Source organism: Morone saxatilis, unplaced genomic scaffold, assembly GCF_004916995.1.
Source record: "Morone saxatilis isolate NCDOM2014 unplaced genomic scaffold, NCSU_SB_2.0 Contig17, whole genome shotgun sequence".
NCBI lineage: Eukaryota > Metazoa > Chordata > Actinopteri > Moronidae > Morone > Morone saxatilis.
Genome location: NW_023339729.1, coordinates 16312015 through 16327190, shown reverse-complemented (window position 1 = coordinate 16327190; position 15176 = coordinate 16312015). Strand labels below are relative to the sequence as shown.

Below are 15176 nucleotides of genomic sequence, written 5' to 3'. Positions count from 1 at the left end.
CTCAAGGATAAGAGAACTGAGTAGAAAGATGATTCCGTCCACTTATAGTTCTTCACCAATTGCTAGACTTTATAACTAAATGTGAACAAAAAGAAAGAATACATGTAAGTTGTTATGACGCACCACATGATCAGAGCTGATAGCAAGCCTACCCAGTCTTCATCTATGTGTCTTTATGTGTCTTCTTGATGTGCTCAACGTGGACTTAAGGAAGAATACTTGCTGCCAGGGTAACAGCTTATGCGGATCCAAATAAACATCAAACAATATATTTCCACGAGAAATCTTAAGCAGGAGAACGGGAACAGTGTTATAAACTTCACACACACAGGACTTTAGTTTGTGGTTGAGTTTCTGACACCATGATCATGTAATAAAAGGCTAACAAACCAGTGTGCATTCATAAAAAGTGCATGTGCGTGTTGTAATGTGTGTTTGATGTGTACATTGAGAGCACTTGATATATGTGCACAAATAATAGCATCTGTCTCTTTCAGACATAAAATGTGATACTTTTTGAAGTTTGTTGGTTCTTCTCTTTCTTATAATTGAAAAATCTCATATAAAGAATCTTTACCATCAATGTTGTTGTGGAGGCCATTATTGAGACTAAACCTAGCACCTAGCTTAGCTTTACTGAATGTGAAACTGCAGTTTATTTTGTTTAAAAACATGAAATCCTGTGCAGACACTGAAATAATATGTGCGTGTGTGTATATATACTTATATACTACACATGACATACAGACAAACCCACACAGAAGTGTATCACTTAAAAACTAATTTTTCCTTCACAATGCAAATCTTTAGCAACCCTCTTTCAAAAGTTCATTTTTCCTGCTTTAGTCTTTTTTGTACTTTTTGTGCCATATCCTAAATAGACCCTTACTGCTTTGGTAACAACAAGTAAAACTTCACTGATACATGGATGATCCAATGTAAAGCTTTTGCTTTTGTTGAAACCCCGCCACCTGGTTGAAAAATACATGGTAGTACAGCACCGTTCCATTGTTTGTGTAAGTGTGTGTGTCAGCCTCCTGCCTCTATTGTGCTCATGGTCAGTCCATCAAAGCCCGAAGAGGGTGTCGGCGAGGCATTTGGTCCACTGTCGGCTTCACACTTCCTTTGTTTGTGTGTGCTTGTGTGGTGTTGTGTGTGTGTGTGGTGTTGTTGTGTGGCAGGTCCAAGCCTCTGACTCCCACACTTCCTCCTCACCATGTGTGTATGGAAGTATAATATCTGATCTCTTCTCTCTTCCTTCTCTTCTCTCTCTCTCTCTCTCTAATCAGTGTCTTATTGGGCTGATCCCCAAGACCATGGATGAGCTATTTCTGGAGATTCCTGTTATGAAAAGATTATTCCCCTCCCCTTCTCTGTCTCACTCACCCCCTCTCTCACTCACACACAGACACACAGCAGTTAAACTCATTATCTCAGACTGCATCAGTGAAAGGACACACACTTGTCAATGAAGGCATTTAGATTCAAATTTCAAGAAAAAGGCGAAAACCTTGCTTCCAAATAAAGCACAATTTCAAACACATTGATAAATAGCATTATAAAGACATGAATGCCCTTTTGTTGATTGCTACTTGACCTACCCACTGGTTGTGACAAGCATCTTCATGGCCTTGTTATCTGAAATTCTCAACCACATCTACATGACATCTAACATGTTCATCTCTATCCCGCTATGACCTTTGCAGACCCATAATTTGGTTATCTCTTTTGTGAGTCTTTGTTGACATGGCCTTGGGTGTTTGGGTGTGTGTTGGACTGACACGTCCGTCCGCTGACCCTCACCTGGCCCCGATGTTTGGGGTTAGGAATGGTAGAAGTGGGGAGCATAAACCCCAAGGCTAGCCCAGAGGGGGGCCGCTCTCCATGGGCAGGGGGACAGTCTGTCATCTTTCTTTCATTTTTCTGTTTCTGTTTTTCTGTCTTTTTTGTATCTCTGCCTGAAGTCTTTTTTAATCTTTCTTTTATTATTTTTCAAGCTCACTTTCTCTATATTCCTCTTCCAACCCCTCCCTTTGTGTCTCAGGGTCAGAGGTGCCACTATAAACTTTACAACCTACAACAGTAGCTTCACCCAACAACCCAGCAGCAACAAGTTGATGGGGCATATAAGACCAATATTATTCAAATTGAATGTTTGAGGTTTTTGCATTTTTTGTCATTCTCTGATGAGTGATAATTTGGAACAACTATAGACATGAGTAAAATGTACTATGTCTCACAAGATAATCCACTGAAACTTCCCTTATAATATGCCTTGAAGGTAAAAGTGTTTATTTGTATTCCCTTTCCAAGAAAAAGTTGCATTTAATGCAGCCTTAATCCCACGTGTCTGCCTGCTGCAACACTGATGCATCTCCTCATTTCCTCTCTTTTGTCCAAAGCCCTCATTATATTGGTGTGTATTTGATCTGTATCTGAATCATAAGCCAAACAAGCGCCTGACTCTGACGAGCTTTGATGAATGAAAATTGTAGACGCTCTAAAGAGACACACTCATTTGCCCCAGAGCAACTGGCAGCAGCAGCAGTCTGCTTGTCTGATCTCTCACACTTTACCACACACATTCATCAACAATTGCTGGCATTATTGTGTTTATCACCACAAAACAACTTGAGAGCGTGTACCCCCTCAACTCTGCGCGGGGTTGTTGACCCATCTCAGCCGAGGGTAGCTTTGGGTTGGGGTTTTGGGTGCAGCCTCTGGGTGGTCGGGTTTTGTGGCTCGGGGATTTGGCCTTGTTTGGTAATCTCTCTTCATCTCTCCTTCCTCTCTTTGCTTTCTCTCGCTCTCTCTCTCTTTCACACACACTAACAGACCATAATTATCTTTCTCCCTCCCTTCAGGTTACAGATTTAGCATAAAAATCACCAGAGGTTTTCTTTCAGTTTATGAGCTCATAAGATCATGTTTTCCGTTGACATATTATTTGATATTTATGCACCGATATTAGTGCTGATCAGCTGAGATAATGCTGATGCTTTAGCTGGATGTATTTATGAGTAGCAAGCCTTTTTCAGATTTTTAGAATTATTTACTGACTCTTTCATGGAATATAATTTTTATATAATTTTTAGACTGCATGAATTTCTTGTTACACTGCTTGTGTTATTAACCATCATGTTGTGTTGACATTGGCTTTACTTCTGTTTGTGTTCCCACAGACGTCAGTGTTGTATAACTGCAAAATCAACCATTTTTACCCCTTCAAATACAAATTCAAATAATTATCCAAATACTTGTTTGGGATATAAAGCATATTATATAAAAATCTATTGTATTTAACCTGGTTTTACAGCTGTAGCGTCTGAGACCCCAAACAGAAGTAATGGGTTATTTACTATATATATATATTTTTTTTAAATGTTTTTTAAAAATGACTTTGGCTTTGAATGACCCCCTAAACAGAACATGAAACACTGATGTATTATACAAGCATACTTTGTAGGCTGAGGTGTTAAAAAAAACTTGCATCCCCTTTAATGAATGCCTATGCTGTAGAGACTGAATTTTGCTCACTTTATTAGCTGGCAGGATCTCTTTTGGGTGAATCACTTGTGACTCCTCAGTCAGCTGGGACCAGTATGGCAGCCAACAACAGACTGGACAGTTTGCCAGGATTTTCTGCATCATCCTTTCCCCCCTTTGCAGTCCAAGCTTTGGATTACATGTATTTCCCTGCCACATGGTGACTTGTCTGGCTTTCCCTTTTTTGAACCATCTCAGCGCCTGTGTGTCACTATGGCAATAACACAGAGCCGGCTGATGCCAAACGCTGATGTCACCGAGGAGTTCTTAGAAAACTGTGGGTGAAAAGTCCCTGATGATAGAGGAGAGGGGAAAAACTGGGCAGGCTGTTTTGAAATAGACCAATTATATATGAGTAATGTGTGACCCTTCCTCATTCACAGGCACACAAATCCATGTAAATCTGAAAAATATCAGCAAGGCATAAACACTTATACAAATGAGGCATGGATTGTAAAATTATGCATCTGCCAAAATCCACCACGTTTATTATGGCAGAGGGAAAAAAGAGAAATGTAGACATAGAAATCACATTTAGAAGAGCCTTGTATACCCTTAGGAAAATCCTAATTTAGATCAACGCTATTGTTACAGTAATTACTAATTATAGTAATTATATTGACTTTCTTTGTGGATGCTTCAAAAGTGTGATAAAAAATGTAGTGCTATCAAAGTGTTTACATCATCAAGACTTCCTAAAATGCTACCCTGCTTTTTCAGGACTCCCTGTGCTGTTATTGTAGAGCCAACCTGAGCTGGTGTAAGTGCCTTAGGCGCGCCATGGACAGGGGCAGGGCCAGAGGGCATTACCATACCTGCAACAGTTGTCTTTTCACTGCGCCACTTGCGCTTTTCAGGCTAATCTCGCGTCACAAAAGAGCGTCTCGCAGTTGTCACCACTATTTTCTAATGATATGCAAACTGGGTACCAACCTCCCGAGTCAATTGCTGCCTATTAGGGGAAGCGGCTGAGGCAGAAATGAATAGAGCGGAATCCTGGGAAGCCCAGTTAATCACTTTCGATTTTATATTGGGTAACATTTAATGGGTGTTTTTAAGAACAAGTAAATCAGTTAAGGGACAGAAAATATAATGAATATCAGCATAAATAGATACAGTTCAGACTTGAAATCAAATGAGTATCTTTGGTGTCATGATTGGTGCACTTTAACACACTATTGTGACATTTATTTTAATCTTCATAAGCTTATTCCCTACAAAATGTAGTCTGTTGAATCTGTTCTGAGTGGATCTGTGCGTCCCCAGCTCCTATCCTTATCAGGTGGGGAGCAGTGGGGTGGGGGTGGAGCCACGGCAGAGTTGCCCATTCCTAAAGCTTGAATCACACTACTCTCCATTCACATTCCTATTGGGGACTGCTTCATTGAGGGACTCACAGTGTTGGGAGGATTTGAAGATTGTGGGATTCTGTTTAACGCAGCCAAATCAAATTATGACCATGGATTTACTGTCCTGCGCACTGGCCAGAGGACATCTGCAGCCGACAGTGTAGTTTGCGTTTTCTTTACACTGGATTTATCATGCGGGTTTAACAGCGGAGTAGACCTGACTGGACAGTCGTAGCCTGCCGGGGCGCAGCCGGGGAGATTGGTTTTATGCTGAGGCTGGTCGCGACCGAGACGTTAGAAAATGATATTAACACGTAAGTCAATTCCATTGTCATTCCTTAAGTGTTTGGAAATGTATTATTCTTTGATGGTTTTCTATTTAAAGTAAAAATGTGGCCATACATTAAAGCTGTTTCCTGTTTCTCCAGGAGAAATAACGCGACTTGTATGCGTAATTAGTAGTCTACATTGTGCTTACTTTTAGTTACTATTAATATCTAAAACTCCAAAGGTTTACTAGAATTTTACCTTTAAGTAAAATACTCTTTAAGTCGTCTTAATGGTGCAACGCTGCGGGCTGTCAGATAAGGAATCTCCGCGCTTTGCGCATAACTCTTCGTCTCCTGTGTCCTCACTCCTGGTCACAACTCACTCAAACCCCCAATATTTCGTTAACCAAATTGCGACCTAGGACGACTATGAGTGTACTTTTCTAACTTCTGATACCAGTCCTCGTTTAAAATCTCCGCTTTTACGCGCAGTGTAGGGCAGCAGCCGGCAGACCAGCACACAGTCGGTGGTTTGAGTTGGATGAAACTTCGATCCGCGGTGTGGAAACAAGATCGTGAATTGGAATGTTTAGCGTAAATCGTATTCAGTGTATTTCAAGATTATCACAAGGTATCGTACCAGTCCGCGACATTTCTGCCATCTCAGTGCCTCCAGTTTAACTGCCTGCGCCTTTTGCCTGACTGCCGACCTTTTGCTCACGGTGGAATTTGAGGGGATCTGTTGTGGCTGTATACAATACCGTTTCCAATGCTGTCCTGGTAGGCTTCACTTGATTTGTAGGCTTTGGCCCTTTGTTTTAACTGTATGTTCCAACATTTGGCTCCTTATCAGGTCTGGAACAGATATGAGCGAGGTTCAGTTGAGCCATAAAACCAACGTGCTCAAACACACACAGACATCATGATGAGTGGTCCCTTTATTGGCCCTTCTCCAAACACAATTACTAATGTGAAGACTATGATACTGACACAATACTTCTACCCACACTTAATGAGGGTCTCTATGCAACAGAACCGTCCTCAGGAAAAACTAGGAAACACATTTTTTATTCTCACTCATTCTCCTACTGCACATCTCTTTATTTCTTTCAGTCATGATGGGTCTAGATGGTTTAGCAGTTGGTTGTGTTTGGAGAAGAGCAAATAAAGGAAACACACATCATCTACATTCTTTGTAAAACAGGAAGTTAGCTGGGGCCTTATCTGAAAGATTCACATGGCACATTTTACATTAGGCTATCTGTCACTGGTTCTGTGAGAAGACATGACATGTTGATTTTTTATGCTCTTACTTTCCCTTTGCTGAAGGTACTCAAGCTGTCCTGGGATCTGTTTATGAATGGATAATCATCAAGGGGGTGGTCCCGGCAGGTAGTCTGTCATCTGGCACTGGAAAGCTTATCAGAGGTTTTGAATATGTCTGGTCACCTGATCCACGGCTAGGGCCCTCCATGTGACCATAAATCTTTCATCAGGGTGCACAGGGGCCTTTGGGGTTAGCTCTGCGATGATCCATGTGGGCCAGCTGTGTGTTTGTTCGTGCCTAGCCCGGCTGGTGGTAAATAACTGGAATGGACCATGGTAGTAACCTCATTATTCTTTGCAGTATGTGTGTGTGTGTGTGTCAACGGGGCATAGCTTGAGGATGGCCAGATGGTGATATTCCTGGCATCGTCTCACTTAGTTAACAGCCAGACCCTCTCAGGGAACACCAGCTGTCTCAACCGTGGAATCACAAAACCTAATACCCATCAGGAAGAAAATCTGTTATCGCCCATCTTTGCATTCCAGTGGAGCACTGGAGGGATTTTTGCACTGGTCACGTTAAAAAGACTGTTCTCTCCAGTTGTTCTGATGCTATCATATTGATTCAAGCCGTTTAGGACATTGAGATCATTTGCAAAATAGTTTCACAAAGTGTCAGATCAAGAATCAATCAGAAACACATTCTTCAAGTTCATGAACACATCAGGAGTTTGTCCTTGTCACCATTGAGGTGAAGCATCCAGGCTCCTGGCTTTGCTTGTTGTAGATTACTGCTGAGCCACGGAGTCTGGCCTGGTTTATCACATCACCTGTCTAGACCCACTTTGGAGCTCCTTGAGAATGACCCACTCCAACCTGGAGTTGATAAGAACCCTATGGTCGCCTTTTGGGTTGTTTTACAGTCGGCACTTTGGAGACCCGGCGATGATCGGGTAATTCCAGATAAGCCACCTCAATTCACAACAGTTGTTAGTCAAGCATTCTTCTCTATCTGCCAACTTCAAAGACCCAGCCCCAGTGATAACTGTATTCAGACTCTTGACCTCCAGTTTACCATGTAGCAGAGCCTCTGAGGTGGGGAGCAGCATCCTTTGTTTGCTAGCTGCTGACAAACTCCCACTGGAGCTGAGCATTCAGACTCGGCCAAGCCAGACCCCGCTGCCTCCTGCGATGGAGGGAAACTGTGGTCGGCAATTGTGAGAACTTCCTGCCACAGGAAAAGAGAGAAGAGAAGGGCCGAGCAGAGTTGAAATAAGCGAGCATAAGAGAGCAGAGGAGTTGTGGGTAAGAGCAGGGAAAAGGAAAGAAAAGACTATGATGGATAATTTTAGAAGTCAGTACCACTGGGCAGTGGGTGAAGCTTAACCCCGACTGTCCGCTCACCAGTTCAGCTTTAGACAAATTCCAAGAGAAAAGCCTCATGTGATCCATAAGACATCTCTATTAGCATTGGCTTTAGTCATGTTATCTGTTGTAGCCAGATTCACATATTCACCTGTGTAGCTGTTTGTTTGTCTTTCTGTCTGTCTCCATGCCAACCAGCCTGCAATCAGTGATGGTAATAAGATGACAAACAGGAGAAGGTTACCTTTTGCAGCCAGGGAATAACATGCTGCTGATACCATATGTTGATCTTTTAGCTGGTAGCCTGCAGTCTTTGGGGTAAAAATGACAAGTCTGACAACTTTCTTGTGGTGACTGGTGTGTTCATTTGTTACCACATGAAGAAAACTAAATCTAAACACAGAAAAGAATGTGTCCTGAATGTCTTGCTCCAGAAATTACACCGCACATAAGGAAATTTGTGGTCAACTGGTAGAATAATTAGCTTGTTAGGACATTCTATATTAGTATATTCAGTACTGTAGTTGGCATTGAAGCTTTGGTGCTGGCCTGACTCCTTTCCATCTGTTGTACTTCAGCCAACTTGGCACATGTAGATCAGATATCACCATCATTATCACGGTAGTGAACTTACGTTTTCTATTTGAGGAAAACTCAGTGATTTACATTTCTTGCTGTCACATTTAAGTGCTTGCTGTAAGACATATTTGTCCAATGTGGCTTTGTAGCGGTCTTTAACCATGAGGACGTTTGGTGAGTACACACAATCACCGGAGCCAGTGTTTGTCTTGGCTGCCTCTCTGCCTATTATCTGGCCAGGAACAAACGAAGGCAGGGCCTTATAGCCGGGTGGTCGGCGGCCACTGCAGTGCCGCTTGGCTCTCTTCCTGTGAAGGAAGCAGGAAGAGGAAGTGAGGTAGTTCCCTGGCGAGGGGTGAGGAATTGGGGTGGACAGTGAGGGAAGACCAAAAGTAAAATACACCCATAGATCTCAAGTTATCGAAACAAAACAAAAATGTAAAGGCTTGGGTGGGGTGTTGTAGGATGACATTTTTATGACTAGAGTGCTTGAGATATTCTTATAAACTTATTTTATGGCTTTGTTGATCCAACTTTTTTTAATTCCAGATTGTGTAGACTATATGTGTGTGTGGCTCTATTGTTAGGTTGTTTGTGCCAGATGCCCCATGCCCCTGTCCACTTCCTCCAGCCAAACAAAAGACAGAAAAATATTCTTGCTTCACCCTGTGAATGAATGGAGACACAATGTGAAGCAGTGACAAATATTATTCAGTTTTACCCATCACAGGGTGAATACTGTCATTATTTTGTTTCCTAGGCACACCAAGCCCACATTATGTCACTGTAAAGTAGATTTGACACACATTCTAGCCCAATGGGGTGTGTCACTGGATAGCTTCCCTCCAAAGGCACTTAATGGATCCCATAGCCCTCTTTTTTGGGGTTTGGGGGTTGAAAGCTAACCATGTGTTTGTATGTCTAATTTGCATTTCAATAGCTTTACTGTCTTTTGAGTAGTTTGTCTTTAAACATGAGGTTAGTCTTTGCAAACACACACAAGCTTGCATGTGCACACACTCACACACACGTAGATACACAAGCAAACACAAGAATTTCTAGCCCTATGCAGTGCTCGCTTTCAAGAATGTTGGTATAATTACCCTTTGGTTTCAATGTTTCTCTGGGTTCACTACGCTCCAGAAATACTAGGCTCCACACACCCACCAAACTCACAGCTTCTGAGACATGCCATGTCACATCCACAAGGAAAAATAGAGCTCATTTGTCAAATGAAAAAGCGTTAAAACATAGTTGTTAATGTGTTATTAGACACTTGGGTGCATGCTGGTGTCACAGTGGTTGCTTGAAGAGTGCTGGCCCCTGCAGTGGCAGAGGGGAGACCCTGTCTTCGTCGTGTCACACCTTGTTGTTAGTGGGTTTGTCTGCCGTCTAGGCTTGTTGTTGGTATGTAAATGCTCGTATATGGTTGAGTCCAGACCCTTTGCAGCAGTGGTCCTCTTCTGACCTCTCTGTCTGTCTGACAGTACTTTATGGTTACTTTCTTTTGTCCATGTCATGTCAATTCCCACTTGTTAATGTCTCCCTTCTTTGACATTATTTATTATTTTTCTTTAATATTACTGTAGTTTTCTACCAAAATACTACTAAAGAAGTCGTTTGTCTCTTTTCAGGCACAGTCTGTAAGCTCCTGTTCTTGAGTTTGAGCTTAAAATGTTCTTCACAATTCCTTGGTGTAATTTTGCCTTGAAATGAGGTGGAACTGCCAGACTGGTGTTTCAAAGATAAAATAAACTACTCAGCATCTCTTTACCGGTGCATACTATTAGCTCAGCCTAACATAGCACCCCTATTAAAATTGTAAAAGAATATTACAATGTCTAAGTGCAAATATTATAGAATTTGAAGTAACTATCCTGCCTGAGTTTCAAACTTTACCCACATTTCTTATTTTGGTAACAGGATTAGCAATCATTTAGCTTTCATGTTCGGCAGTGGTTCTATATGTTGTCACTTTTGTCCATGGTTTGCCAGTCTCTCTTCTACTACTACTACTAGTTTTGGTTTAAGTGTTTTCTCACGGTTGTGCTACATTTGTGTACTAGCTGTCGTTCCACTAAGGACATTGTAAAGTCAGCTCATTAAGGCTTGGAGACATGTTTCTGTCTGTCTTCTTTATACAAACTGCTGGCTGTGGGGGCGATGGAGCAATTGAGGAGGCTGGGGTGTTTGCAGCCATTTGGCATATGTCGACTAAAGGGCTTTCGCAAATAATTGGGAGACATCACCGTGGCTCCTCTGACACAGTGGACATCAACATTCAGTCAGTACTTAGCATAAGGAGCCTAAATGTCACACCTTGTGTTTAATGGGGGTTATTGAGGAGTTTGTCTGGCAGTAGTAATGTTGCGTTAGTAATGCCATTGATGGACACTTGAGAATACACCTGATATGTACGTAAAGCACTCTTTCCTACGTACTATCAGAGGTTCCTTAAGCTTTATATTGACATCATGAGGGAACAGAAGCTGGAGGGAAGCACTACAGTCACAAGACATCCATGTCGTCCAAAAAAAATTAAACCCAGAAAACAAACAACCAGTCTTTGAGTCACAAAATGGCATTTTAATATCTGTGGGTGTAGTCATATTCTATGGGAAAAGGCTCCACACAGATGTTTTCTGTCAAAGAACTATGTGAGCCAACCACTGCCTTACCTGGATAAGGAACTTAAATGGCACACACTTGAGGTGTGAGGGGGTTAACACAATTTGCACAAATGATGCTTTGACCTCTAGCTTTAGAAGCATGTGAGAGGAGAGTGACCAAGTGTGAGACAGCTAATAAGGTCAAGGGGTTCGTATTTGTTGCTTAATTCCATAGTTTTGTCTTACTTTGATAGTTTGACAGGATTGCCTTTTTCAAATGATGTTTCATTTGCACTTTTTATAAAAACCCTTTGTGTCAGAGGATTTTATTATATGTTATGCATGCTTTTATTTGTGTTTCCTACAACACCTGACATGCCTTTGCATTGTTCTACTTTGTCTCCTTTGCAGAGATCGAAGCCAAAGAGGCCTGTACCTGGCTCCGAGCAGCAGGGTTCCCGCAATACGCCCAGCTTTATGAAGGTAAGGACCTCTATGAGACACCCCCACCCACTCTCGTGCCCCAGGTGGCAATAATGAAGATAGAAAGGACAAACAATTTTCAGTTGTACTGGGAATCATGGCACAAATCAGGCTTTCCAAATTAAATCGTAACTTGAATACGTTAGGAAGATCTATGCAAATGCTATGTAGCTGATAAAACACACTTAAAACTTTGATTAAGTTGAGATCACATGAATGTAGAACCTTATATAAATTAGATAGTAGTAGTAATTCTATCCAATTGTGAATGCGTACCCATTTGGTATGTTACAACTGATGTTGTTTTTTTCATATAGGAAACCACTATGTCCTTTGTCAAGCACACAAAACACCAACATGCACGCTTGTGCTTGCATACACACCACACAGCATAACATTCCTGAGGAATAAGGGTTATGCTTTTTCTTAGCACCAGCACTTTGCTGGATCTTAGCACACTCTGCTATATATTCCAAACATGAACTCTGACGTAACTTGTATAGTTACTCTGTGAGGACCAAAGGTCTTTACCTTGTTAATATAAACACAAAACTCTAAAGTTACTTATACAGTGACAAATGCTTGAGAAGGAATTCTTTGCCAGACCCTTGAGTTTTAAATACACCCTCACCAAAATACATCAAACATTCTCTTCACTTCATATAGCTACTCCAGCTATACTGTGGCATACCATGGACATACCAGTTGCTCTTATGTAACTACAGGACGATGACAGCAGGACCAAGCTACCATTGTCAGCAGGTCATTGCTTGTTGCCACTTAACCGTGAAAGGCTTTCTATTTGAACGGAAAGCTCATTGTGTTTCTGGGCAGGTGATGACGCTGTTTTCATAAATACATGAACAGCAACGCAAAACTGCCAACCACAATCAATCACTATGCAGATTTCACACCCTTGCTAGTTTGTCACTTGTAGCCGTCTCCATGCTAGGAATTTCTGCCAATGCCTGACACATTTTTCCTTCCCTTGTATCCATGGGACAATCTCCATTGTCTGTGCTGTCAATACTATTGCCCCACTAAAGATAAGCAGACTGATAAGCCTGTTTCGGTACAGTATGCTAAAGGTGCAGACCTCCTTTAAACAGCATTTTCTTATCATCGTCATCATCGCCCCCGGGGGGTTTTGATGCGAGATTCCCATTTTGGGTTGGGTCAATGCATTCCAGAAAACATCTTAAAATCTGCCCATCCATCCCAATACTATGGTGCTTAAATATTCCGTATGATTTAAGGCACACTTAAACTGCGCCATTGCTAATTCTGTGACTGGGTGAATAAGTGATCCTGTTAATGAGGTAGACTAGGAGAGAAAGAATGAGAAGGAGAAAAGGAAGTAGGACCTCTGAGCAGCGGTGGAGTACCTATTGTCATTCTTCAATCAGTCCTCTGTTTTCCCCCTCTGTGCTCCACATCCCCCCTGCCTGTCGGGTCTGAAAGCTGCAGCTGTGTTTGTTTGGTCGGCTAAGACGCTACTTCCTCTTTTAGCTTTTCATCAATGCCGTATGGGGGGTGAAGGTGGGACGGAAGGCCCTGGTGGGTGTTTGAGTGGGTGGGTGTTTTTTAAGGCTAGGGGCTGTATCTTTAGCTTTATCTGAACACACTGATCCAGTCAGCGGCGTGGAGATACCCACACTAATCTGACTCTCGCTCTCTGTTTAGATGCCCTGTTTCCCATTGACATCTCTTCAGTCACCAGAGACCATGACTTCCTCGATCGGTACGCTATTGAGGCTCTCTGCAGGTGAGATTACAATTCATGTTGAATCTTTTGTACTATCTTTCTCTTTCCTTGATGTTTTGCACTATTCTTCGTATACTTTACTGTGCTATCTCTTGTTCCCCCCCCACCACCCCCAATGAAACCATGAATGAGGGTATGACTTCAAAAGGAGGCATGCTTTGGAAAGCTGCCCATGAGATAAAAGAATGACACGATAAGCACCTTGGAGCCATGTACTGTACCTTTTCCTCTCCATTTAGTTTTCTACGCCCATACCTCTCGACATTTTCTTCTTTCTCTGGGGCTGACAGTGTTTACCTCAGTCATTACAGTCTTTTGTATGGTCCTGGCAAGCACATATCTCACTCCCAGTCACGCAATGCTCTTTACATTCTGTGTTTCTTTTTATGTTATAATAGACATAGGAAACTCTGTCGCATTTGCTACCACAGCTGGGGAATTCATGGTTTCAAAGATTCAATCTTCATCTTAGTGTATATGAAAAGGGGCTAAATGGCAGTAGGTATCATTGGAGAAGGCTGGGTTGGTATTCTAGTTGGTGCTCCTACCATATTAATTAGCATATGAGGAGGAGGTTAATGGCTCTTTAATGGAGTCGACTCCTTCATCAAATTCCGACTCTCAGTAATAAACCACAGCAGGTGTCCCTCCATACATCTGGAAGCTATCATCTCAATGTCTCCTCTCTTGGCAGCCTTTCACCCCCCTCCTCCCCACAGCCCGAACTATCCCTCAGTTCCCATCTCTCCATTGTTACATGATCTGCTCTAAGAGCTCTCCAGAGGGTGGACCCCACCACCACCCTTGCTCCCCTTCTCCAGGTGGCTGGGGGGATAAGCTTTCTGCCCCCCTTCCCCAAGTTGTTGTCGCCACTCCAGCAGATTTCATTCTCTTCGCCCTCTCCTTTTCTGTCTCCCTCTCATTCTCTTCCCGCTCATGTGGGGATTATCCTTCAGCAGCTCATTAGCCAGCCTGGGTGCACCCAAACTCCCCTGCCTCCCCTCCCAGTCTTTCTCTTCCCCACTTCAGTTTTTTGCCCTGTTTCATCTTTTCTTCCATCATATATCCTCTTGGTGATGAGAGATTTGTGTTATAGGAAAAATCAGGGGCCTGTAATATTTTAAAACCCATTTTAAATGTAACAAATTTGGCATGTGTGTTCTTGTGTTTGCAGGAGACTGAACACCCTCAACAAGTGTGCCCTAATGAGACTGGAGATATCACCGCAAAGAAAAAGAGTAAGTGCACATGCACACACATTAAGTCCACTCCCTTTTGAAAAGCCCCTTTGCACATCTCCTCAACCACAATTGCATATTCTCACCTCAACCATCAGTTCACTCGTGGCCACAGGGCAAAGCTGTGTTTTCTCTCATCTTGTTTAATGAGAAGGCACCTGTTGGGTTTATTTCTATATCAAGTGGGCTGTGAGGACCCTAAGGGGACGGAGGATAGCTTTAATGTCTAAATGAAGGGGTGCATTCACCAGAACCTCCCCTACTCAAGGCATGCTCCCCTTCTTTCTCAAATACTTCCTCATACTTCTGGCTCACCATAAAAGGAATCAGTTTGCTGCTTTTGTGGCACTCTTGCAATATGCTCTGTTTTAAGTAGCTTTTGAGACAAATCTAACTCCTCCCAACACTAAACTCTTAGATTTCACTTTCAAGGAAACAGGCTTCTTAGAAAGTGTTTTTTCTCTTTGAAGAAAGGAGGATCATTCTCAGAATATCCCAGTTTGTCTAGACTGATGCACACATTTTCGTCAATAATTGCTCCTTTTTATACAAATTAACCTTAATTTCCTAATGGTCTTAAGTGCTACATAGTAACATCCTTGTTTTGTGTGTGGTGGTATTCATTAGGATGACCCTGTCTCTGGCACCTTTCATTTCAGGAGTCAACAGAGAAGAGTGGAAGAGTCAATGAGGTTATTTGCCCCCCC

General features: G+C 42.3%; 1 protein-coding gene across 3 annotated transcripts in view; it reads left to right on the top strand.

Annotated features, from left to right (window-relative positions):
• Positions 1 to 15176, top strand: part of dlc1 (DLC1 Rho GTPase activating protein) — a 74578-nt gene that overhangs the window by 47299 nt on the left and 12103 nt on the right. For 2 of the 3 annotated variants that reach the window (XM_035659850.1, XM_035659849.1), the window contains exons 6-8: positions 11395 to 11466; positions 13150 to 13231; positions 14406 to 14469. In XM_035659850.1, coding sequence (XP_035515743.1) covers positions 11395 to 11466; positions 13150 to 13231; positions 14406 to 14469 — 218 coding nt within the window. Of the gene's footprint in view, positions 1 to 4915; positions 5210 to 11394; positions 11467 to 13149; positions 13232 to 14405; positions 14470 to 15176 lie in introns of those variants that run through there. The other variant, XM_035659851.1, reaches the window with a different exon arrangement.